Consider the following 26778-nt stretch of genomic DNA (forward strand, 5'->3'; position numbering starts at 1 on the left):
TGCCTGGGGGTGCCTGTCACCGGCAGCCAGCACATGCTGCCTGGGAGCCTGTGCCCTCGGCCTCATCTGTTTGACAGGGAGCTAGAGGCCCTGGGAAGCCACCTCTGTGTCTTCTTCTCTTTTCCCATCAGGTAAGAATGACGGCTCCATCGGAGGGAAGCAGTACTTCAAGTGCAACCCCGGCCACGGGCTGCTGGTGAGGCCAAGCCGGGTGCGCAGAGCAACGGGCACAGGGCAGCGGCGCAGTGCGGGGCCCAGGCTGCAGGGTGCCCCTGAGCCCCGAAGGAGCAGCACCCTCTCCGGCTCCGCCACCAACCTGGCCTCCCTGACGGCGGCTCTGGCCAAGGCAGAGGGTGCCACAGCGCTGAGGGCCAACAAGAGCCATAAGAACCCGGAGAACCGAAAGTCCTGGGCCAGCTAAGCCGGTGCCCCGGCCCTCCTCCCTCACAGTCCTCCTGGGCTGCTGGCCTGCTTCCCTGGCCAGTGCTGCCGGAGGGCGTGGCTCCCGAGCCTTGCCGGTGACGTGACGGCCCTGGGGTGGGCAGTGACACCTCAGACTCCCTTCCCTGGGGAGCAGGGCAGTGAACTCTTTTTGCACAACACAGGGCTCGTGACCTTTCCCTGCTCCTCCCGGGACTCTGGAAGCTTCATTTCTTCCTCTGCTCAGAGAAGAGGCATCTCCACAAGGCGGTGGGGTTGAAGGTTCTAGGAGCCCAGAGCAGTCCTGGATGGTGGGAGCCAGGCCCCTGCCAACTCCCTGGTGGGAGCCAGGCCCCTGCCTGGAGATTTCCCCACCTGGGGCTGTTGTTCCTCTTTTCTGTTCTGATGACCCCACTAACCTCGTAACCAACCTCGGAACCAGTGCCTTTGTTTCCCACAGAGGCAGGGCATCCTCCCTCTGCCTCCAGGGCCAGCGCCCCAGCCGACCCGCTGTGGTTCTGGCTTGCTCCCCAGGCTCACTGCATCCTCTGGCCCCCCAGAGACCCAACACCAAGTAACAGACTCCCACAAGTGCCTCTGGTGGGACTTTTGGCACAAGGTCCTGGGCGCCACAGCAACGGGCACTGGGCCTGACCCTCCCACCTTTCCCTCCTCCTTTCCACAGGGTTTCTTAGCGGTTTCTTTGTGGGCATGTTAGTGTCATTATACCTGGAAAGCGTTTTCTCTTTGCCATTTGTTCCCTTAACAGAGTGCTTGGAATATATTTATTTATATTTATTTTTTCAAAATCCGAAATCTTTCGCGAGCCACAATCATCTGCCCAGGCATGAGTGCCCCGGGCCTGCCTTGCACATCACCAGCCTCTGAGGCTGCTCAGCAGCTGCCAGCCTCCTGCCTCCGGCAGGGGTTCCCAGGGGGACAGAGGGTGATGCCCCTCCTTAGGTTATCATTGACACAGATGCACAAGTGGCCTTACTCCAAGAGAGCAAAAACTTGGAGGATTATGTTATGGTGCATCTGCAATGTCAAAGTCAGCAGAGGTGTCATGACCCTATTTGGTGCAATTTTGGTTTCTTGGAAGGGCCTGAGACCAGTTTAACTTCTTGGCAGTTCTATACCCTGATGACTCCCTAAGGCTGGGGGGCTGTGGCCTAGCAGGTGGGCCTGTGCAAGGAGAGCTCCCCACTGTCCCTACCAGTCCAGACCTGGACAGCAGGAGACCCTCCACGAGCATTGCCCAGCTCTCGCAGGACACTTCCTGGAACCCTTCCCCGCCAGGCTGGTTGGGAGTTGGAACGGAGTCTGCAGAAGTGAGAAGAGGGCTGGTGCCTCTGGGACCAGGGGGTGGCATGTGGCTCCGGTGGGGAGTGCCAGGTGGGATGGAACCTCCATGGGAGAGCTAGTGCTTCTGGAACTTTCCACGGGAGTAGCCCAGGGACCTAGTGCCCAGCATTCAGCTACCTTCCATGTATGTCCTCACAAGGGAGCAGGACCCTAGGGGACACCCTGGGGACAGCCCGGGGACAAACCCCGGGTCAGGATTTGTGCATGGCACTGGGAGGCCTGTTTTTAGTTCTCACATTTAGACTCTTAGAAACGATGCCCAGGAAGCCCTTTTTGAAAAATCTCTGTTCCGTAGGGATTTGAAGCCCCTACGGAGAAGTCATGTCAGGTTCCCTGCCCCAGAGTGGGGCTGTGTGGGGCCCACGGGTACCTGAGGGTTTGCAGCTGCCGCAGGCCCGAATCCCCCTTGGGGAGGAGCCCGGGATTAATTAGCTTCCATTAATTACACGTGGCGCCGCCCGCCAGCCAACCGCTTTGGGGCCCAGCTTCCTAACAGCCAGCTGTGTGCCAGGTGAGAGCTGCCGCTCCCGCCCACCCTGTGGGCCTCAGTCCTCACTCCTCACTGGGCTGGGCCCCCGTGACTCGAGCTGCCACGGGAGGACGGGCCCGGAGCTGAAGGGCACACCCCTCGTGTAGCTTTATCTCAGCAAATGTTCAGTTTCTGCCTAACCTTCTCAGCACAAAAGTCCTCCACAAATCTGTGTTCAGGTAGGTCTTTTCTCTGCGGACACCAGCATCAGTGTGGTCCGTTGATGTGCGAACTGGCACCACCCCTTCCTCTGAGGGGAGCATGGATGCTCTCACAGCCTCCGACGACCTGCCTGTGGGCAGACGTCGCACGCCTGGCTCACTGGGGAAAACAAATGGAAGGTCATTTGGCCGTTTATGATCCTTATTTACCTGGCAAAGCACTTGCCGGAGCCCAGCCCTGCGCGTGCTTTCAGCAGCCTTCCGTAGAACTGTCTCGGGAAGGCCAGTCAGGAGATGGGTGTCATGCTCTGTCTCTGTCACTTGGTTTGGTTGACATGGAGTGGACTGCAGTGGAATTATGGACCTGAGCGGGGTCATATCAGCTGGAGCTTGCAGGAGCCGTGGAAGAGACCAGCCTGGGGTGTAAGGAGGTTTCGGGACCACCTTCTCTTTCTCCCAAGGTCCCCTCTGCAGCCAGCATGGCCTCCCTCCGTCCCCTGGGCCTGCTTTTCCAACATTCCCAGTTTCCTCTGCCTGAGATTCCCCACTACCCATCCCCGTTCCTTGCAGGCCTGCCTCCCAGGGGAGCAGCGTTGCCCCAGCCGTGGCTTCCCCTGGGTCTTGTGCAGAAGCAGCTGACAGAGTGAGCAGCGGAGCAGAGGGCCTGCCGGAACAGCCTGGCTGCCAACGGGGTGGGAGGGCCGTCATTGGTCTTGGGAGGAAGGCATTACTGTGGCTGCTGTCTGGTATGCAGCTCTCGCCTGCTTTGGAGCACGTTTTTTGGGCCCCGCCCTGCAGGGTGTGAGAGAGGAGACGTCTGTCCCGTTGGTGTCGTTGGCGAGCTGCCACTGTGGCTGGAGAGTCAACAGTGGGCCTGCCCCTGGACCGGGAGAGGCTGGTCTGGCTGTCCTGACTCAGCTCTGGCCCCACAGGCACCTTGAGAGCCACGAGGCCTGTGTGGCTTGTCCTAGGGACAGGGTTTGCAGTCCCGACCCTCCCTATCTTCTTGCTTCACAACCGGCACGTCCCTTCAAGGTCCGGGTGTGGCTGGGTTAAGCAGGGTGCAGGCGTCACTCCGTTGCAGTCTGCTGTCTTCCTGGGCAGCTCGGGGCAGCTCTCCTCCTCCAGGGGATAAGCAGTGCGAGTCGGAGGGAGGCCTCCCTGCTCTGGTCTGCGGCCTTCACTCTCGCTCCTCGGTGCAAACTCATGTTAACCTGTTACTAGAAAAGCAGTGGCGTGCGGAAGACGTGCTCACTAAAGCCATAGCCCAGGCAGTCCCTATGGCCCAGCGTTTATTGGGCCAAAGGTGCGGTCTTGCCGGGGGCATGGCCGTGGGAGGTGGAGGGAGGGGCTCCATCGCACCCACCTTCTGTTCTCACCTTACTAATAGGCCTGGTTTTAAATGAAGTGTCGGCACTAAGATTTGAGATGTGGTTCCAGCAGGTCCCAGGCTCTGGGATTGGGTGTGACAGCAGGAGGGGATGGGCCACCTGGATGCTGGGGCCACCCCCAACGGCCCCATGCAGCACCAGGATGTGTCAGAGGCCAGGCGGGGATCCTCCTGGGCTTCTGCCTCCCTTTCTGCACATGTACAATCTCCACTGGCCGTCACCCCCAGGGCACTGCAGTGGCGGTGGGGGGGTGGGGGGTTGGCGGCAGGGGGCAGCTGTCCAAAATCCCAGCCTGACCAGAGGGCACAGGAGAGTGAGAGAGCACGGCCAGTGCATGTGGCTGGGGTCAGCCACGAAGGGCCTTGTGCGTTTAGTGAGAGATTTGAGCTTCCATTGAGCTGTGAATGGGACCCTTGAAGAGTTTGAAAGGCTTAAACGGTGTTTAAATCCCTCATTACTTCCTTACATTTTCTCATCTTGACTTAACGTTCCCTGTATGTGAAACCCACAAGAAGTTCAAGGGTAGTTATTTTCCTGGCTGAGATTAGCTCCACTTGCTTGAGGTTGGCCTTGTAGGCCTGCGTCTGGGACAGGGAGTGCCTGAGAAGGCAGCCACCTGTCTGTCGTGCCTTTTTACCCTGGGGATGGTGGGTGCAGCCTGTCTTGCAGCCTAAAACACTGGCTCAACCGTCCCCACACGTGTCTTTCTCTCAGAGAAGTCCATTGTGCCTTCAGCCAGGCTGCTGACACTAATTTTGTGGGGGGTCTTGGAGGGTCTTCTCCACGTGTGGAGTTCTGTAAATACAACAGGTTCACATATAAAGAAGTGATTTTGATTGGGCGACTATATTGATTTGCTGCACATCAAGTGGGAGTTTAAAAAATCCAAAGACTCTGTAATGAATTGTAAAGACTTAATGATTTGTATTATATAATGAACTAAAGGTCTGTACTTTTGTACCATATATGCCTTTCCGTCGTATGACCAGCAGCCTCTAAATAAAACCAGATGATTTCATGCCTACATCCAAGGCTGGTCTCGTTGCTTTCCCCTCCCCCCACCCCTGAGGCAGGGGTGTTTGAGCTCATTCCAGGCTGTCCCATGGGGCAAGGGGTGGCCCGGGTCCAAGACTCTTCAAGACTGAGACTAGGACGGGGGGGTTCAGGGAAGCCGCAGGTCCCTGAGTGCACGTCTCCAGAACCCTGTACCCCTTGTGTTTTGGACTAAAGAACCGGGCAGGCCCCACAGGTTCCGTGGCCAAGTCTTACTCCCCTTGACCGAGACCCTCTTACAGGAGCCAAGAGCCAATAGAAACTTTCTGATGGCCTTAGAACTAGGGTAACTGGAGCTTCTGGGCTAACTGGGAGACAGCTGGTCTGGAGGAGGTTGGTGGTGGTGGGGGGACAGTCCCCTTCTCTGGAGCAGGATGTCCCTGTTCTCAGGCAACGGCTCCACTGTCCGCCTTGATCTACGTGATCAGCCCCACACCTGCGAGCTGAGGACTTCCTTGCGCTGCTGCACAAGCAGCTTGACCCTTGAAGGTTCTGCAACAGGCATTTGGGGGAGGAGATGATGCTTGTGGACACTGGCAGGGCTGGGTCACACCCTGCAGGCTTGGAACCCAGTGTTATTTGTTGGTTCCTGCTCGTACCCATGAGGCCAGCATCCTCAGGACGTCCTCCCGGCCGGGGCCCAGCACGGTTCGCAAGGGCACTAGGGGTGCTGGGCCCAGCCCCTCTTCCCTGGGGAGGTGACCAGGTCTCCTGAGATTGCCTGCAGGGAGCCCAGCACCAGGCAGGGGCAAGGCTGCTGGGTGTGCTGTTTTCACGGGCAAATGGGCTCCCCAGTGGCCCTGCATCAGATCACTTGGCTCTCCTCTGATGGATCATGTCCTTGCAGGTGGAAGGCCGACTGGAGGTGGCCACCAACCAGTCAGGGCACATCTTTGCAGGGCTGGTTTATATTCCTAAGTTCTCTGGGTTGTTCTCTGAGATAAGTACTGCCAAATTATGACAGAAATTTGGCAGCCAGGAGCTGCCCTGTTCTGAGGGAAGTCTGAATGTAGAATTGATCTAGCTCCTAGGATGAATCTCAATTTTCCAAGCTGCTACTTTCCTGCAGCTCATGAGAACTCCCACAGCATGAGGCTGTGGGGTTGTTACGGTTGCTCAGACCCCAAAACGAGCTCTAGTGGTTGTGTCACGTTTAGTCCTCTCGCTGAGTCACTCGGTGAACATTTGTGTGCTTCTTCCGCACCAGGCCTTGTGTAGCAAACAGCGCGGATGGGCAATCCCGACCAGTCCCCACGGTCGGAGCGCACGGTGCTCGCGGGAGGGGCCCTGGAGGATTTTAGGGGTTGAGGACGTTCCTTCTAGGCTGGTGCGTTTGCAGTATTCCTTTGCAGGCTTTGGCCCAGAGGAGGAGCGTGAGGAGACAATGTCCTCAGCATCCCCTCCCCCATCCCCTGCTCACCTCCACCTGGGGACTTAGGGTTTGGGGCAACTTAAAATTTTGCATAGCCCTTCCTAAGAGGAAACCATTTATTTCTTAGGTTTTCTCTGAGGAGGGGTAAAACAAGTCAATCCTAGGCTGTGGGATGAGTGGGGGGACAAGGGGGCTTGGGCACTCTGTCCTTGAGTCCCGGGTAAGAATCTTCCCCAACCATAGGTGTCTTTAAAGAAAAACAATGAAGCTTCAGCTTCGTTTCTTTTCATTTTTCACTGCAAACGGAAAGACGGCTCTTTGAGAAAATCAGGTGCTTGGGACGTGGCCTGGAGCCCGAGAGGGAAAGTGTGTGGAGCTTGTCAGCGTGGACAAGCTGCTAGGACCCCAGGGGCGCTGAGATGTGGGAAGACAGGGAAGGGAGGGAGGAGGCTGGGGTCGATGTGAGAGTGCCCCCCCCCAGCCAGGGCAAGGGAGCGAGGGGAAGGTGCGGCCTCTCCTGGGGTAGGAGAGCCCCATGGAGGAGGTGGGCAGGTTCAGGGGCTTTCCAGAGCAGAAGGCATTCCTGCCCCACCGCGTAGTGTCTGTCACCTCAACCCTTTCCAGGTGTCCTTGGCCTCTGGGCGTGCCAACTGCTTTTTAAAGCACGAAGGGACTGATGTCCAAAACGGAAGGCTGCCACCCGTTAGTGTTGGGGAGCTTCCCAAACGATCGTTATTCCCCCCCAAAGAAATCCCGGCCAGGCTTTGTTCAGTTATACATTTTATTCTCTAATAGGTACAATACTAAAATAAACACAAATTAAAAAAAAGTTTTATTAAAACAAAACTGTACAAAAAAGCAGTATACTACATTTTAATTACAGAACAGTCTACTGTCCAAAAGGCACTAATCCAGAATAGGAGATACAATGATACAGGACTCATTTGAACTATTTTAATCAATACAATAGAGCACTTGTTTCTTTGACCATTTACATCTAGAAACAAGGGCTTTTTGCTACAGTCATTACACATTGTTATAAATATGAGTCCCACAGGTGAAGGTGCAGTATCGCTCTCCCTAGAGAAGGTTCAGGCCACGAGGGACTGTGTGGGGCTGAGAGGTGGGTGGGGGGCGGGGCCCGGGCCCAGGGCTGCCGGGTGCCTTCCCAGCGGATGGGCCGACTGCCCTGGGTGCGCAGAGCTTGTCTTCCAGCCTGGCCTCCCAGATAGTTGGTTTCTGGCCATTACTGGCAGCCACTTTACCCCCCTCTTGTGTGTTAGCACCGGGAAAGTGGGTTCTGAGATGCTCCAGGGAACTGGGGCTGGAGGTCTGGGTGATGAAGCGCCAGCAGCTCAGCAGAGGGGAGGCATTTTGGTAACCTGATCTGAGAAAAGGCAGCGACTACTCAGAAGAGGGACACAGAGCCCAGGGACGGCTAGTGAGCTGGGCACTACGGCCAGGCAGAGCCCCCTGCTACCTTCTGGGCAAACTTCTGGCCCAGAAATAAGAGGTCCCGTTCCTCCATTCAGAGAGGCCCTGCATCCCCTACTGATGGACCCGGTGGAGAGTCTTCTGTTGAGAGAGACCTGTTACAATCTTGTGTTTTGGAACTTGCCTTCTAGAAGTGGGATTCTGCTTCCCAGAGGCTGTGCCCTGCCTCGCTGCTGCCTCAGAACCACGAACAGCTCCTGGGCAGTAGACGGCCAAGCTGTGTCTCTGCTTGTCCGTGTTTGGTGACCTGGACAACTCTCTAAACCCCAGATTTCATTCTCTAACGGACTCTGGACCTAAGGAAGAGAGATACTGCAGCTTTCCAAACAGTGTCATACACAGAGAAGACAAAGACAGGCATCTGATGTTAACAAAAATAAGTAACAAAGAAATAGGATTAAACCAAATCTCTTCTCACAGCATCCTATACTACATCCTCCTTCTGCTTAGCAGAAAATTGTACGTACACAAAAATACAAATACACAATTTTGTAGAACAGTCTGATTTTAATATATTTATATATATTTATATTTATACGAGTGGCAGGTTAGTTCATTATATAGAGCTTTTTGCACTTTTGGCTCATATGCAACAAGGCTTATAAATTCAGCTTTAGCTTTCATTCAGGTTTTATAGCTTTTGAACAATTGTTTTCACATTTAAAGCAGCATCCAATTTGCACTAGGAGTTTGTGGTGATTATAGGAAAGATGGGGTCAGGAGGTTACTGACAGGGAAGGCAGGGCCAGGGCCAGGGGCAGATATACATTCCAGTGTGTGTGGCGATGTCAGAAGGATTGCTATGGGACAGAGTTGACCATGATGACCCCTTGAGGTAGACTGAACACCTTACAGCAGACTCAGACACAGGTGCGACTCCCCTCAGGGACACATGGTGTACAGGATGGGGGACAGAGACCAGGAGACGCCAGAGGGAAACACAAAGACTAAGACACACGACGGCCAAGGCAGGGAAGGGCACTCTGCCCCAAAGCCATCTGGCAGGGACCCCACACAGCCCGTCGCAGATACTCGAGTATTTGGTGGACGCTAAAGACTTTCAGGCAGTCCCAAGGCATCTGGTCCATGGTATCTGATCGGATTACGACTGTCAACCTCACTTTCCACTTTCCAACCTGCGCCAGCTAGTTCCCACCCCCGCAGCGAACAGGGAGACACAGCTGCACACGGTTCCGCAACAGAAAACAGTCCCCCGCACTCTGTGCGCCGGGGTGTTCGGGTCCAGGTAACTGAGAAGAAAGGGGGGCTGTGGTGCCGCTTGCTGCACTGCTGTCCCCTGCTCTGCAGTGCTCCCGCGCACGCTCACTGGGACAACGGACAAGCACTCATAGAACCCGTAAACACGAGCAACTGGAGAACAGAGCAACAGCGCACTGCCCGGATCCGGGTTGGGGTGACGCGCTCCAGAGAAGCCTCCCTTCCATTTCCACCACGGATTCAAGATTCTCCCGTCTGACCACTTTCATCAACCTGCCTCCCTTCTCTCTCCCAATCCAAAGAATTCCTCTGGCAAATTTGCCCATACCTGTTAAATGTGAATGCCCACCATTTGGGTTATGACATTGTCTGAACAAAAACGCTGGATTATTAATGAAAATAAAGTGCCTGGTATGGATTTGTCCGTTTTGCAAAACGTTCTAATGCACCAACAAATCATCTGAGCGCTGCTTAGTGCCGTGATGTGAACAGAGTGCAGTCACAAAATAATCCGTCGTACACCCACCACATAATAAAGGCCCCAAATTTAGGTCAGACTTAAATTACTTTAAAAAAGAAGCAAACAGATAATCTCACACTCATTTTCAAAGACACACTTGTGATCTTGCTTCACCCCCAGCGACGATGGCCTTTCTGAGCCCTTGTGAGCAGACACCCTGATCCCTCAAATCTAGGGAGAGGACAAGAAGAGGCAGCCAGGGTTCCAGTGATTAATGATGGCAAATGAATCATTGTGTTTTAAACCATGATTATCTGACTCTTTGCCCTCTTGGGTCTGGATGCACTTTCCAGCTGCGGACAAAGACAGACCGAATTCTGCGCTGAGGCGGTCTTGCTCTCCCCGATCTCCCCACTCGACAGCTGTAGATTTTGCTAAGCAGGCTCCTTAACATTCTCTACGAACCAAGACCGTAACCCCATTGACAGAGACACCCTTAAAAAGCAGCGCAGGACAGAGTGACGGAGCCAGCCTGACGGGCCAGTGCCAATGCCGCCCTGCCCACGAACTTGCCCTTGTAGTTCCGCCAGCAGAATGCTGGGGGCCCTGCAGAGGGGCAGCTATCTGCACCCGCCCCTGAGGGCTAAGTGTAGGGAGGGGAAGAGGAGGGGGCAGGGCACAGGCCGACTCTCCGGCAGGTTCCAGAGGTCTGTAACTTGCTTAGGCACTTAAAAAACAGAACTAGAAATGTATCCTTGGAAGGTACTGCATACCTACTGGTGACTATGGCCGTGGAAGGGAGGGAGGGGAGCCCATGGGGAATCAGAGAAGGCTGTGGGCTCTTCCATGGGAGGCAACTATGATGTTCTTGGTCTCATCTGGCAGGGGCAATGTCCCACCTTGCAGCCTGGGTGAAGATGGAAACACCGGGGCTGGGCCCAGCAGCAGCTCTGCTCTTCCCTGTTTCTGCAGACCAGAGCAAACGGATCGGGGCAGAGTGGGTGTGTAGACGGTCTGCTCCAGACTCACGGCTACAGGACTGCACAGGCTTGCTTGCTATTTCCCGTGTGAGAAAAACTGCTAGAAGAGGCCCTTTCGAGAGAAGTGTTCCGGCGAAACCGTGAGCAACGAAGAAAAGCCTTGCCAGAGATGCCGACGCTTGAAGGGAGAACTCCCCCTGCCCCCAAAGAACTTTGGTTTTGTGGTGCCCATTTTCAGAGATGCAGGATTAAGGGGCTCACTGACTTTAACATATTGAAATGTGGTTTTCAAGGCAAATCACTAACAATAATGCTCTTGAAAGGAGCCCACAGCTGAGCCCTCACCTCTGTTCAATCCACTCTACTAATGTATGCGCTGCCTGCCCCCGCCCATGAATCTGGCATAAAAACAAAAGAGTTCAATGTAATATCACTAGAGTGGCTGCTGTTTACATTAATATAGCACTAATGTCGTTTTGTTTCCAGTTTAATAGCTTCAGTGAATGATGAAGTGGAAAAATGACCCTCATAAGTTTACGCTGGGCTCTTAGTTCCAGTAAAGCAACAAAAGGGGAGCGGTTTCTGGGCTTAAAGGAAGCCAGAAAACAAGACGGAGACTTCAACTTGACCTGGAAGTGATGGGAAGCTGGAAAAGTTATAAAGGCAACACAAATCTTGTGACTCATCTCTGCCACCCATACTGGTTGGTAAGAGTCACGTGCTCTTTCCAAGCATGGAGTTAATGTCTCCATTCCAAAATTTCAGTGGCACCCAACTGCCACCAGAGATGCCAAATCTGGACCAACAGCTAAACAGAAGGCACACATACCTTGTTCCCTTCACATTAGGCTGGGTTTTTTTTTTGGTGTGGGGTGGGGGAGATAATCAAAAATCCCATTAGCCAGCGAATGAAACAAGGTACCTATTACAGAGCCACCAAACTCAAATAGTCAACCTGATAGATCTGCTCACAGGGCCACTCCAACTGGGGCCTTCCTCCTGGGGTGGTTTCCACTCTCTTGGGCTCCAAGGATGCCTAGGATGTGATGGAGTGGATGAGAAGAGAGTGACAACCCCTGGGAACTTACTTTCAAGAGGAAAAGAGCTGGAGAAGCGAGGGGGAGAGAAACATGGAATTTTAGTTCAGTCCTCCGGTCAGCTTGGAGCCCGGGCCCCTGACAATGGTCACTGAGCTGCCACCTGAATCCCTAGGCAGCTGGCCCCTTTGCTGGACTGTGGTTCATTAGACAGTTCTATGCCGATCCCAAATCTGGACCTGTCTCCATGTGGGGCAGACACTAATACCAGAATCCCCGAATCTCCAAAAGTAATGGCTCAGCCCCACTGTCTCTCGTGTCTATGATGGGACAGCAGAACGAGCTGGAACGGCTTAGCTAAACACTTCTGTGCAGAAGCAGGATGCCTAACAGTAACAGGCACTAAGAAAATGCTTGAAGAGCTAAACAGAGGGAAAACAGGAAGTGCACTCTCTGCCTCAACTAACTGCAACTACACCCAAGGAGTGCTAGTAAATTCTACTTCTCCTCAAAACGCAGATGATGAGACAGCCATTCTGTTTCTCCTCCTGCCCGCAAAAGGCAGGACCTCACATTTGCCTTCTAGAGACAGGATGTTTGAAACAGGTTTCACATCACTGTTGCTGAGCCTCACTGAGTTCACTGCGTTTCTGTCACTATCACTAACCACGGAGAAAGGCCAAGGGGAAGGGATGCTCTAATGTCTAGATCATCAAAGTAACACTAGTTCAGTGTCAGGGGGAATGAAGTGCACAGACAGAGGATAGCGATGTGACAGTGTGCTAGTGGGGATTATCCAGCATTGTCTTGTGAGAGAACAAAATAGGTTAAGTGCATTGATTTCACTCAGAGCAATGCCAGGCAGACCCTGCAACCTGTTCTCCAAATAACATCTACTAACGTGAAAGAAGCAACTGGAGATTTTCCTCGACTCCATTAAGGTGATGCTGCTCAGTGTAGGGTCTGCGAATCTTCAAGAATAAACAAGACAGTAAGAACACTCAGCACAGTGCCTGGCGCATAGTACATGCTCAATAAATGTCAGCTGCTATGATCATGAGCTCTGAATGCTCAGGAGGTCTTAATGTTTGTCTCTTGTTGCATTATGATTTAGAATGACATCTTTCTTTACTCTGGTCTCTTGTAAGAGTAACTTCTGGTGTTTTCTTCCAAAAAAAATACTATTTCATGGGTAAGTACTACCCATGCTTTCAGGGATTTGGGTGAGTTGGCTTTCTTTTTTGCTTTTTTCTTTTTAGTGGGGGCTGCTGGTGGTAATGGCATTATAAGGTGTAGGGTTTTTGGAATCACCAAAATGGCCCGTGGAAACAACTGGGGAGGGAAATGTCTTGCCAACTCCAGTTCTTTTTTAGTAGCACCATTCCTTAAGCGGCACATCGAATACTTTGATCCCTAAAAGAGCAGATTGTGTTAGGTTTTAACTGCAGTGATAATTCTATTTTGTTTGAATATAAGCAGATAATCAGAACGTTGTGCTGGCTGTTTGAATGTCTGTCTCAGCAATCGGAATCATACTCCAGTGAGTTCTCAGAATTTCTAATCTTAAAACAGCTTCTCAACTGTAATGGAGATGGTGATCTTTCAGCAGCTGGGAAAATAACGGATGGGGTACTCTGCTCTTTGGGGCCATAAATCCACAATCATTCCAACTGTCAGAAGACTGATAGGACCCCACAGGGAAGTCTCCACACTAGCACATGTATCTTGAAAGTAGGCGCATGGGGGTGGGGCTGAAAGTCACTTTTAGATCCTATAGGAAGAGAAGCACCGTGTAAGAACTTTTAATGGCATTTTTCCTGATCTGGCCCAATGACTACACATTTTGGAGGTATTTTTGAGGAGAACAAGAATAAAAGACCTCAAGGCAGAACCTTTTCCCAAATTCTGTTTGTGGACGGGGAGAGAACAGTTATAGAGAAGCAGCCTGCCTCAGCATTTTCATCAAAATGAAGTATAACTAGCACTTGGTTAGGATCCCTTCTGATATGTGGAGACGGGGGAAAAGGTTTGTATGAGGGTAAGCAGCAAAATACGAACAAAAGCAAGAGTGGCATTTTCTCAGTGGTTACTAAGCAATCCCGGAGTGTCCAGGCTTGAAGGAAGAAGGCGCTCGTGGCCCAGGCTCACGGGCACAGCTAGGAGCCCCACGGAAACGAAGCAGCTTGTGAGAGGCTGCTTGGCACTATGCTGGGTGCTGGTATTCGTGCAGAGGCTCACTTGATCATAGAACTGAATGAAGACTTCTGCAAGTGATGGAAAAAACCAAAGCATATTCTAGAGAAAAGCTAGCTGGCGACACAGCAGCTCCCTTCCAGTGGGAGGCCTCGGCGGGAGAACAGCAGACATCCTGGGCAGGCGGTGTAAGGTGTCAAGGCCACACGATGCTCAGGGGGACAAAGTGATGAAGAGAAAGCAAGCAAAGTGAAAGGGAGAGAAAACATGCACCTGGGTGGGCTGGGGAGACAATCCCACTGACTCAGCAGAGCAATGGGGAAAACTAGGATAACAAAAGGCTGCTGACATAAGGAACCTGGTTTTGCCCTGTAAGAGCAATGTGGGGAAATCTGGGTGACACTCATGCATATACATTAACTACAGGACACTGTAAGTATCAGGACTCCATTTATGCCACATAGTTGTTAAAAGCTCATGTGTTTACATCTGTTTGTATCATGTCTGTCAAAGATCCTATGATTCAGTGAGGAAAACGCTATTTAACTCACGTGTACATTCCCATTTGATACTTTCTAATGGTGACAATGGAAATATCAAGTAACCAAGGAGAAAATCAAAATCCCAGGAAGCTTGTTAGACAGTAAATGTCCTCAAGTGAGGCCACATGATGTGCTTAGCTGGCCAGCAAGTGGGGCAGTCATGAAGGGCTTGTCAGGGACTGACTCAGTTTGGGGTTCTGACTAAAGTTTCTGCCAAAGGTGGAGCTAGTCAAAACTCGATGTGAGACAGAGGTTTCAAATAATATAGAAGTCAAGTGGGGAGCAACAGCGAAGGCTTCCATTCTGAAGTTGAAATAACTCCAAATCCTTCTCTTTCACTAAAGGGAGAGGACACGAACACCATGTCATTATTTTAGTTTACTGAGCTGCTGTTCCAAATGTTCTTGGGAGCATCAGTGCTAAAAGGGAACAGGGAATGGGAGATCTGCCATTTCCAATTGCATAAAGGACAGAAATCCTTTTAATTATGACCATGCCAATCTACATCTTGCTAAAACAGCTAATTACATGTCAGGAGGACACTCAGTCATTCAGAACAATTGTCGTTATATTTTTATATATTCATTCTGTGCCACCCCCCTCAATTACCATGGTTACAATTTGAAAGGATTCAGGCAAACCTTCATTTGATCACAGCACACCAATGTGAATTTGAGAGTTAATTATGGCTGTATAGAGCCACTTTTATTAAAAGAGAAAATGAAAATGGAGTTAAGGGAGCGGCATCCCAAGATGTCTGAGCCAGGCACACACGCCCTGCTCAGGTCAGCGTGTGGCAGTCATAGTGACAGGGCACACTCGACAGCTGCCCCCACACCACTGCACTTTGGGGCTCAGACACCCATGGAAGGCACGGTCATGCTATCCAGATGGGCAAATCAATTCCCAAACTTGTCAAGCAAAAAAGGTGTCAGGACTGAAAGGCAGAGCCTCCTGCAGATGCATCCCTGTTTGCTGTCAGGGCGCTGCACGGGCTAACAAGATAACGGGCGTGAAACATGGGTGGCTGACGGCCAGAAGTTAGACTTGACTTGAATCAGTTAGATTTAGTTCTGCGCAATGCTTGGCCCCAAGCATCCTATGAAGCGTGATAAAACAGAAGTCCAGGGTTCTGCACAATGGTTACCCACAGCATCTACTACACCCTCAAGGTCCCTGGGTGACGATAAGCACGGGGTGCAAGATCTTTTGGTGCAAGCAGATTTCCCCTCCCTTCTCCACCCTACGTACTCCCCTTTTAATTACTAAAGAAAACTAATGTTATAGGAAACTGGATTTCTCACATCGTTAGCTTTCTCTTTGCTGCTACTTTTCATCTCCACCAAGACTTCCAGCTTTCGAATGTCCATAGATAGGAACAGAGTTGCACTTCAGAGATAAGTGAGTCAACCGTTGGTCCTTTAAGATGACAAAAGCAGTCGCTTATCACTTTTAGCTTGTAAGTAAAGAGACTGAAGAACAGCCTTTCAGAACATAACCTGTTTATAAGAGGAGTTTTTGTGACTGGAAAAGGAACTTGTGGGGTCGATGTATTGAAAAAGTCTTTCCCACCATCTCAGTATGGTAGTTCTCCTTAGAGGGGTAAAGAAAGCTTTCCTCTTAGGTGATAGTCATCTTTTGAAGAGAAGAGCATGTGATGAAGGAGAGCGCGGTACTGAAAAAGAAAGGGCCTCTACTGTGACAATACGCTACCACTAGGGAAATCCTTACAAGATAACGTGGCCATTCATAGTTGCCTCCCTGGGAAAACCTTGTGTTCTCATTATGGTACAATACCTTCAAACTGGAAATCTTAGGTATTACTGAAGTAATGTAAATTAGTCTGGAAATTAAGAAACAGGAAGAAGGTTTTCGGGCAGGCAGCTCAGTTAGCCAAATTCAACATGGCTGACAACTGATACCCGAATCCTGAGTAAACATCCTTGCTATTTAGAGAGCACACAAAAAGGAATGTTTTAAATGTGTAATTCCCACCCCTTCCCCAGTGCATCCCCCACCCCATCCCTATGCTCCAGAAAGACGCTGTCAGCCAGCAGCTGGTCAGTGCGCCCAACTTTCACTTGGGAAATCTTGACAAACAAAACCGGCTCAGTAAAGCTATAAATGGATTTGGCTGGTCTCAATGCAGCCCCAGTGAATACAGTAGTAAAACATTACTAATAATCACAACAACAAAATGACAAAATCTATCACCACTCTGACCTAAGATTTAAATCACGGACAGAGATTAACACAGAAAACCAACGCACAACGTGAAGGGTCAGGACTATTCAGTGTAGAGTGCTACTGAGCACAAGATCATCAATAACAAGAAAAATTATTGCCTAAGAATCTGTTGAGACTTATTGGGGAAAAATACTCTGGTTGTTCTCTGAACAAAAAAAGACAAAAAGCAATTTTAAAAGGCAGAGCTACAAGTTACATGGGAAGACTGCTTCTACCCAAACCCTTCTTAGGACCAAGAGAGTAAGGACTTGAAGTTCACATTTTTAGGATGGGTAGGAGGACTGTGTGTGAAAAAGGGATTATTTCCACTGTTATGGGCAGAGATAATGTAGCTGGTCAGTGGAATACGTAGCTGGTCACAAAGATGGCCTGCAAGACAGAAAGGAGTGTTTGTGTGAAGAGATGGACCACACCCACATGCTCTGCCTTCTGTGGAAGATAAAAATCCCAGCAAAGATGTCTGCTCAAGATGAGGCCCTTAGTATTGGAGCCCAGAGGCAAATGGAAGGGGAGCTGTTCACAGAGGGAGAGAATGTGACTGGAGATTCCTGATGAAATAAGTCTATTTACACTTGGTGCTTGATGGCTAGAGTCCAGGAGGGAAGTTTGTAAAGAACTGAAATGAGTGTTTGAGCGAGCTCTTCATGAGTTGTCCCCTTTGAGGTAAAAATATATGTGGGTATCTGGCCCCAACAGCGGTACTGTCGGTTACTGGACTGCGTGCCATCGAAAATCTACCAGGAACCACAGTACTGGATTTGCATACTTCACTGTTGATGAGCAGCTGCTTCCTCACCCGTATCTTTTCAGGTGGTCACCTCTACTGAGCTACAGTGAAAGGTACCTTAAAGGGGTCTTCCTGTTCCAGGAACTTTCTTCCTGGGAAGGAACAGGAGAATGTGGGGGGGGGGGGTGCCCACCCAAAGACAGTGTGTGGGAACTGTATAGATCTCATAGGTAGGTGGAAGGTAACCGCACTTTTCAACCACTTAAAGGACTGAGACTGTGAAGAAATGCCCTAAGGGGTACTCAACAATTACAAGCTTTGCTGAAATAAACCAAAGTGTCTATTTGGTACTGACTGACACCAGAAGGTCTCAGCTAAGAGTGTACTGTATTGCCCTCCCTGGCCTTCACCCCACATTAGGGTTATCAACAGCAAATCAGAAATCTCATTCAGATGGTCCATCTTTAAAAGGTCCCTTTGTAAGGCTGTGTTGTAAGAAGAGTAGGAAGTTTACCCATGTGACTATAGTAATTCAATGAAAGTGTCTTTCAAAAAATAACAGACAAGTTCCTATAAGAACTGCTGACAAGGTTTCCACCCCACCCTTTTATTTAGTCTTCTTCACTAGGGAAGAGCAGTCCTGAAACAGTCCTCTGGGGCCTGAGGGATGTACAGGATGGAGTAAGAAAAGAGGGGTAGATCAACCCAAAAGTACATAATGGGATTTTTTTTTCTTTTTCTTTTTCTTTTTTTTTTTTGAGTCTGGCTCTTTTCCCTTCAGTAAGACAGGAATTTAGGGTTTTTTAAGAAAAAAATTCACCATCCAAAGATACTACAAATTAAGACAGTGACAACTCTGTGTGCCATTATGAGAACTAAGGTAGACTGGACAAGACAGCAGAATTGAACCCAGGGACAAAAACAAAACAAAAACAAAAACAAAAAAACAATGGCAGATTTAAATCTAGGCCCCAAAGAACTGTATTTTTGCTCTCGGTGAAAAAGCAAAAGTTATATGTAAGGCAGCGGGTCTTAAGAGCAGGCCAGCAGTCTTCTTCAATTAAAAGAAGAATTCTGGATGAAAGATTCCTTCTTCCTGAACCCAGTATGAGGCTATCCTGCATTGGTAGACATGTGCTCTTACTTTTTCCAGGTTGCCAGATAGGGCCTGCTACTGCTTTCATGGATACTGACTCCCCTTTTTTCTCTGAAGCTTTTCTCCTTCCTTAAGGCCTTAAAACAATGAAACCTTTTAGCTCTTCTCTGGCAATCACTGTATTTCTTTAGAAACTGCAGCTGTCTTAACAGTTTGAGTCTGTTTCTTTAAAAAGACCAGCAAGAACAAATGATACTAGCAATCCCATCATAAAGAAGCTATCAATTATAATAATCTCCTTACAATAAATCATGGATGTGGCTTGTCAGACAGTATATTTTCCTCTCTTTTCTTTCTGATTCAACTGAGAATAAGCAGACAAAATTTCACCGGAATGGGAAGATACAATACATTACATTTTTTTTTCTAAGTAATATAAAAGGAAAGAAAGATAACATAATCTCCTAATTGAAATAAAAACTCAAACACACCAAGAAAGAAAATGAGCAGGGGGATCATTCCTGAGAATAACAAATGCTACTCTTGAATCTGTTGGTTCAAGTAATACAGTAAAACAGAAAAGACTACCCCATTTTACTCCAATTCTTGGAAGCTGGAAGAAGTATATACATTTTCTGCCTGAAATCCACAGACAAGAGCAGGCCCAGTCCCTGCCCTTAGCTCTTTAAAGTCACAGACCCATATAAGGTGGCATTTTCATGCCCTCTAAAGGCTTCCGCACACTGGCGTAGGCAGGATGAACAGACAGGGAGAAGACCTTGTCAGCATACGCCTTAAATGGAGTCAGACCAGCTAAAAACTGGTGGGTATTTAATATCTACTAATGAGAAAGGGAAAAACAAAGAAGGTCAGTCTCACTCTCTTCTCAATGGTTTTAGGTTGAATACATCTGGTGGGGGCATGGAGGTGAAGAGGTAAGGAAATGGCGCCTTCCTTCCATCTTAGAAATTGTTCTTAGATAATGGACGAAAAGACAGTTAACAGCCAGCCCCAAATCCCCCTTTAAACAAGGCTCCACTGTGCGCAGAAAGGAGATGGAACGAGGCAGAAAATACACAGCAGTCATGCCTCCCTCAGACGCACCCTACGCCGCTACATTGAAGGCTGTTTCCTCTTCCCCACAGTGACAGTGTGTCATTTAATCGGGATGCCAAGAGATCATTTTCATACAAGGCCAGCAGATGTAATTTTCTTTGATGCATGAATAGTTCATCATTTTGCTACTAGATGACAAGGTGATCACAGGGTGACTTTATAACGCAAGTTCACTGTTTGGTATTTTGAGTTCTCAAAATGAAAAAAAGATTTATCAAATATAAATATCTTTAAAAAGTAACAAAAGTGCTACATATGTGATCAAGGAAAAAAATTCCATTAGTTACTGCCGCTTAAAGTAGATTAAACTTTACAAATATTACCACATCCATTATCAATATGGCTTCCAATTATTAAATAAATTGCCTGTAGCAATATAGCTTTTCACACCTCTACAAGGACAGAGTAAAGAGAACACCAAAGCAGTCACATCACGTTGTATCTTGAAGACACACCACGCAAGTGGCAATTGTCCCCTGCTTTTTTCTGCTCCTTTTTAGGAAAGTATTTGCAATTGTGATAGTCAGTCAGCATAATCCCACCATAAAGTCCTCTATCAACCTCTCATATTGAGGGGGCTTCAGTTAATGGATACAAAGACTGGAAGTTCATTCACTCATTTGTGACCTTAGCTCCATCCTTGAAAGACTTTTTTTTGGTAGCAGGGAAAGGGGACACAAACAGGAGGCAAAGCAGCGTCCATGATGACCTCCAGCACTTTTGCAGGCAGGCACATACCTGTGCCGCGTAACGTACAGTGGTTCTGAGAACTGGACTTAACATCCATTAGACATTCAGCTCATGTTTTTTGTTTTGTTTTGTTTTGTTTTGTTTCCAATGCTCTCAAGCTGGGTTTATTTTGTTTTGTTTTGTTTTTTTAAATGACTTTTGTTTTTTTGTGTGTTTGAATCATGGTCCCAAAGGCAGAAGGCAGTATTTTATCTACTAAGTCACACAGCTTGTGAGAGGAAAGGATGTCTGTGTCAGGCATGTTAACATCAACCAAAATCTGAGATCAAGTTTTTCCATGGACATTCCACATTTTTCCACAGCACCCAAAGAAGTATAATCTAGCCACAGTGTGACTATTATGAGGCACGGCTTATTGCAGCTGGAAATCAATTATTCCCACGCTGAGTGGGAATTCTAGTGTTCCTTTTACTCTGCAGATACTCCCCAAATGGTGTCTGTCAATCCTGGGCCACACTACCTCAGCTTGCATCCTATCAGTCTTGGGGAAGGAAAAGGGTACAGACTAGTGTTACAGGAATCTAAAGGTACCCAAGGTTTTACACGTAGCCTATTATTTGAGAACTGAGGGCTATCTAAATACCTGGAAGCACTTTCTTGGAATGCTAAGACAGAGCAGCAAGATTTTCTAGCCTCGGGGGCTGGGAGAGGGAAGTTTGGTTGGTTGGTTGGTTGGTTGGTTATTATTTACTGGGAATTAATACTGAGAGAGTATATGCAAAGGCTGAGGGCACCATGCCATCTTCACAGAACAAGACCCTAAGGGCTAACTGACATACAAGAAACTGCAAGTTATACTGTAAGAACACATGTTAAGGACCGAGGAAAGTCTGCTAAGGTGCTACGTCTAAACTAAGTTAACTTCTCATGTTCAACCCTCCCTGATCAGTCGTCATCCAGGGCCTCTGTCTTGATTTCGTTGGCTCCTTGTCGGGCCAAGGCCAAGATAGTGTGGTTGACTGCTGCCATTTCCACAGCTAATGAGATGGGGTCTTGGTGGTCACTATGGCTAGTGCTGTCATCCTAGACATGCAGAAATAAGAAACAAATGTTATTAGTGGATTGGTAAAATTCTCCAACTCACAGAAAGGCATGCTGAGGGCAAGGGAGGCAGAACATTCGTGGGAGGACACAGTGGGTGAGGGGCTCGTGACAGAGTAGAGGTGAAATGTATTTAAGTAGACACTGAATGGAAATAGGTCCAGACTTCCAGTTGACATTTCCAGGATTCAACAAATAAAAAGCACCAAAATGTTTTTTTCTTGCTGAGAATTTTTTCCTTCTATCAGAAAGATTGCTGGTGATGATAATCAAACCTGATCATTCTAGGTTTGCAACAAACATAGCACTAGTCACTGAAGGCCATACTAGTGAGCTATTGAATTCTGGACTAGTACTCGTACAGTTTATCAGAGCTCATGGTATCTTTCTACTGAGCTGAGAAAACTAGACTAAACTACAGACACCAACATCTTATGGATAAAAATGCATTTTCACAAAAGAACAAAAGACCCAAAAAACTCTCGATTACAACAGGACAAAAGTATAACTGCCAGCAATGGCTATGGGTGAAAACGTGTGGTGCTCTCCTGCAGGAAGACACCAGGGAAGCGGCAGGTGTCATATTTAGGGGGAGCGGGAAGCTCTCCCTCCGTGCACAACTCAGTGTGAAAGCTGTGAAGGAAACTGGCACCGCAGGATGTTTGTCAGGCACCAGAAGATGGTGTTACAAATAAGGGATAAGTTTCTCACCTGTCATGCCTTCAGGGGAACTCTCGCATCAAAAAGCTTGGGAAAGGGTAAGATCCTGGTGGGTTGGGGGGGGTGGGGTGGGGAGGGAGGGAATCATGGGATGTGCTGCCCTTAGGGCATCTGGAAAAAAAAAAACGGGGAGTGATCCATCTACATTAGTAGACTGAAAAATAACAGGAATGTTTCTGATTAGAAAGACAGATATTTTCTTCAGTAAAATGTGGAGCTATGATTTGGGAGTGTACAAAGAAAAAAGGTAACCCCTGGGAATTATGGGCCTCACTGTTTCATTCTCATTTCCACAAAGTGGTCTGTAGAGTTTAAAAGGGGCTCGTGTAAAGTTCGTGCATTCCTGCAGTGTCTGCGCTCAAGCTGGTAAACAGAGGCTGCAAAATGGATGGCAGAAGGAAGAACGTAAGTGGGCTATTATTTCAGAACTGACTGAGGGGCGAGGAAGAGATATATATATATATACTACAGGAAACAGCAAACATTCTCCTGCTGTGGTCCAGAAGACATCATACATTTTTTTCATATTCTAAACAGAAACGAATTTTAAAACCTATGAAAATTTTAATGAAATCTGTCAACAGGTATGTGGGGGGAAAATTCCCACATTCTTAGTTACTGAATTATTCCATCCAGTGGCTACAATTAAATATATATTTTTCCCCCAAGCAATGAAAACTAAGTCAGGGTGAGGTGAGAAGACATGCATTTATGAGAGGATGTGTGTGTCAATGTGCCAGAGACTCTGAAAGAACCACTCATCCGGGCATGAGGGTTCTCACTGCAATGGGGCCGTGGTGGGCGGGACCTTCCACTGTGTGCTGCATTGGTACAGGTTTAGGCATGGAGTATAGCTACCCAGTAGCCCTTAGTATTCTCAAACATTGAGTGTGTGTGTGGTGGATGGTGTAACTTGCTTGTTTGGATCAGATCCTCCTCTCTTCTTCTACCTTCTCTGCTTCTCTGCCTCCCTCTGAACTTCTTCCCTCCTCCTCCTCCCCATTGCGTACTTGCCAAGTATCCTGTTGTATGACAATAAATCCATGTGGGTGAATAACAGTTTCTTACAAATTTTACAGGACAACTGAATCTTATACCACATTCCTTTCAAATTACATGAAAATCTAACTACACACATGAGCAGAGTGGAGGGACATTAGATTGTCTCCTCTCTCCCACCCCGTACAAAACACACCCACAGAATTGAGTTGTCATACTATCCCACCCACTCTGTAACCAAGAACCTCTGCTCAGCTGCTCACCTGCTCTGAGTAGTCATTTCCGTCAACGTCATCACTGTTGGAATGGCCTCCTGGACTCTGTACATCTATCCCATGACTCTCCAGGATTGCTGCTTCTTCGAAAAAAGCAAATAGATCCCTAAATTATCTGTTACATTATTGTAATAGCCAAAACACTGAATTTATCTTTGTGCTGAGGAAATCAGAATGTAATTAAACAAGAACCTAGATTCCTCTACATTTTGATTCTTTTAAATTGCAGACAGGTAGAATTCAGCTGCACACAGGCCAGGAGAGGAACACAGTGGTCGTTCTGGAGCCCCTGCTGCCTCACATGCCACATCTGAGTGGTTGACTGTTACATACGTGCTTCATAAATACTTACCAACTAATTAAACAGCCCTCCTGTCTTGGGGTTCTGTAAAGTGTTTGAGAATTGTATTGATGGGGAGTAAGTTTAGAATTGAAACACAATTTTAGAAGCTGAAAACCAACCCCCCACCCCAATCTCATTAATTCATGTTTCTGAAATGTTCTTCTTAAAAATCTGTGTTTTGCTTAACAGAAACCCATGGGGGAGGGGAAGGAAAAAAAAAAAAAAAGAGGTTAGAGTGGGAGAGAGCCAAAGCATAAGAGACTCTTAAAAACTGAGAACAAGCTGAGGGTTGATGGGGGTAGGAGGGAGAGGAGGGTGGGTGATGGGTATTGAGGAGGGCACCTTTTGGGATGAGCACTGGGTGTTGTATGGAAACCAATTTGACAATAAACTTCATATATTGAAAATAAATAAATAAGTAAGTAAATAAATAAATAAATAAACAAACAAAATAAAAAATCTGTGTTTTGCTATGTTCCCTATTAAGACTCTTTCATTCCAGTTCTATTAATCGTACATTTCTTAATACCTAAGTCACAGCCCAGTAACAACAAAGAAGCTCAGGGTCTCACTCACTCTCTCAAGACCTTAACAAGCATCTTTACTATGAGGCACAGGAGTAATTGGTCAGGGGCCAGGTCTAATTCTAGATTCTAGAACATTAAGAACAATGCCATTATTAGTATAATACAAATACTGCAAGAAATACTAATTCTTAAAAACACAAAGAAAAACATAAGGACAATTCTTGTTAGGCTTAAAAGTAAGGATTGTTAAGACCTGCAGTTCTAAACTGCAGGTACTTTCAAAAAAAACCAAAAACCAAAAACCAAAAACTGATGTCTAGGACTGCTTCAAAAAAGAAAGCAGCCTCTCTGATACATTACCAATATTGGCTCTCCTCTTGATCTCCTTCCGTCTGTTAGCAAACCAATTATATACTTTCAGGGAGGTAACTCGTTCCAGATCTGACAGTTTTTTGCCTGTGAATGCATGCAATAAAATTCAGATAGTCTGCATCTGAGACTAGTTTTAAGGAATAATACTTTTTGAAAAGTTCTTTTGATTGCATTTATTGCCAGAACAACAGATACAGGGGGATTTTTTTTTTAGTAGTATGTATGCACTTAAATTATTACTGAATGAATAAACACTAAATACAGAAATAGCAACTAATAACAAAATATTTCAGAAAACCACACAATACTAAAGAAATTTCAATACTAAATACAAAATTAATAAATTCCACAAATTCAACTCTAGGGTTCAAAGGTCAGATGATAGCACATGGAGGCTTCATTCAATTAGCATCATTGTAGATGAGTGTGTTACTCTTCATCAAGTTTCCAGGTAGTTGAAGTTTACTTAAATCTTTAAAGCCTTATATAAACTAGTTTCCTGCTGTCTTAAGACAGAAGAATAATTATTGTCCATGTTTTCTTGACTCTGACCATCCATTATTATAACTATACTAGAACACATAGCACAATTCAGGTTGCATTTTAAATTTATTACCTTCTTTGCTGTCAAATGTGAATTCTTACAGATTAACACCATGCCTGCAAACAAGGGTCCACCTGTACCTTTTCCTCCTCCCCTGTCCTTTTCTGTCTACTAAGCTTTTAATCCACAGTGGGTGGAGAAGCCAGAAAAAAGGTTAAGGTGTTGATGACACAGGGTGAAGTGTTTTCCAGGAAGGCTCTGAGTTCCTGCACAGCTTCTGGGGTGGGACTGTGGCTGGTGTGAGGTTAGGGTATAGGTGTCACTGGAGATGTGTCTGTAGGGTCTAGATTGCTAGAAGTCAGGCTTCCGGGGAAGGGAGAATAAATTACAGTTTAATTATGATAAAATATTGACACTTTTGTATCTATAGCCTTTAGGCCATTCAAATTAACTGGCCAAATGAAGATCAATTGATCATCTTAACTGAGAACAGTTTCTGGTAACAAAAACCATAAAATGTGGAATAACATTTTAACACATGGAAAAAAAGTCTTGTGTCTTTAAGTGGCTCCATTGACTTGCACGGGAACAACAGGACTTTAGAATGGAACTACCCTAAGTTTTTCCTAACGATGCAGAACTCATCCCAATGCAGGAAAGATTAACAAGCCAATTTTAATAAGAATTCATTCTTCAAACAGGAATACAGAATTATATAACACTGGCAAAATACATACATACATACATACATCTTTTCATTTACAAGACTTGCTTAAATATTCCAAACTTTAAAATTATTTTGGAATTGATATAGTTATGCTCTATTTTTAAAGACATCTATCTAGTCTTTATCATTTCTAGGCCTCCTATCTTAAGCAGGGATACTCTCTTGCAACCTTCCATGTGAACACCTGATCTGGACCACCAGAACTACATCCCCGAGAAGTACCACCCAAACAGGACAGGGCAGTGACTGCACAGGAGGGTGGTGGGAATGGAACCTAGGGCACTCAGTTGCAATGAGTAAAAGAAGATTCTTGTCCCAGATGATGACGTGAGGCCGAGAGCTCCACCGCTGAGTTAAGTGGCAGCTGCCGCCTTACCTGGCTTCTGTATAACTGCATTGCAAGCATTTGCAATTTCTTCTCTCTTGGCTTCATCTGGGTATTGATTCTCATTGAAGTAACTGCAGGGGCAACCAATTAAGACACAAAGTTTGTACTTTAAGAAATGTGCTCTCATTAAAATGCTAACCCACTGAAAAATCACGTTCTTCTTTATGATGTGGCATTACAGCATCTAGTCCAGGCTGTCCAATGGAGCTTTCTGTGAGGATGGAAATGGTCTGTTCTTTACTATCCAATAGGGTAGCCACTACTCACATGTGGCCGCTGAGCAGCTGAAAGGAGGCTGATGTGACTGAGGAAGAGAATTTTTAATTTGATTTAATTTTAGCAAATTTAAATTTAAATTGCTAAATGTGACTAGTGGCTACTATATTAGTGCAGGCCTAGCTACTGCTTTGCCTCATTGAAAGATGTCCTTGATATAAAAGTTGCCTGTATACATATAGTTGGCTGAAATCATAGAGTTGTGTTACGGAGGTGCTGGTAACAGTAGGATCTTTTTGTGTGTGTCATATTGGTTGTAGTGGCAAAAATTTTAGATTACCAAATTGTGCAGAACAAATTACAGGACATCTATATTTATACACAGCTATTTAAAAATGACTAGGAAAAAATAAGAGCTCTATCCACTGACCTGGAGGGATGTTTACAACATTCCTAAGTGAGAAAAACAATCTGC

General features: G+C 47.3%; 2 protein-coding genes across 10 annotated transcripts in view; one reads left to right on the forward strand and one right to left on the reverse strand.

The window, feature by feature from the left end:
- Nucleotides 1–742, forward strand: part of KIF13B (kinesin family member 13B) — a 198572-nt gene extending 197830 nt beyond the window's left edge. Inside the window, exon 40 of the mRNA XM_078445580.2 lies at nucleotides 132–742. Within this exon, the coding sequence (XP_078301706.2) occupies nucleotides 132–421 (290 nt within the window). The 3' untranslated portion in view covers nucleotides 422–742. The remainder of the gene's footprint in view (nucleotides 1–131) is intronic.
- Nucleotides 743–7054: 6312 nt separating this feature from the next.
- HMBOX1 (homeobox containing 1) overlaps nucleotides 7055–26778 on the reverse strand; it is a 193626-nt gene continuing 173902 nt past the window's right edge. The window contains exons 7-11 of one of the 9 annotated variants that reach the window (XM_078445583.2): nucleotides 26076–26158; nucleotides 24417–24512; nucleotides 23175–23263; nucleotides 22863–22934; nucleotides 7055–21174 (exon numbers count right to left, since the gene is read on the reverse strand). In XM_078445583.2, the coding sequence (XP_078301709.1) occupies nucleotides 21037–21174; nucleotides 22863–22934; nucleotides 23175–23263; nucleotides 24417–24512; nucleotides 26076–26158 (478 nt within the window). In that variant the 3' untranslated portion in view covers nucleotides 7055–21036. Of the gene's footprint in view, nucleotides 21175–22829; nucleotides 22935–23174; nucleotides 23270–24416; nucleotides 24513–26075; nucleotides 26159–26778 lie in introns of all 9 variants that reach the window. The other 8 variants (XM_078445582.2, XM_078445581.2, XM_078445589.2 and 5 more) reach the window with 8 other exon arrangements.

The sequence above is a fragment of the Panthera onca genome, chromosome B1 (genome assembly GCF_046562875.1).
Source record: "Panthera onca isolate mPanOnc1 chromosome B1, mPanOnc1 haplotype 2, whole genome shotgun sequence".
NCBI classification, from domain to species: Eukaryota; Metazoa; Chordata; class Mammalia; order Carnivora; family Felidae; genus Panthera; species Panthera onca.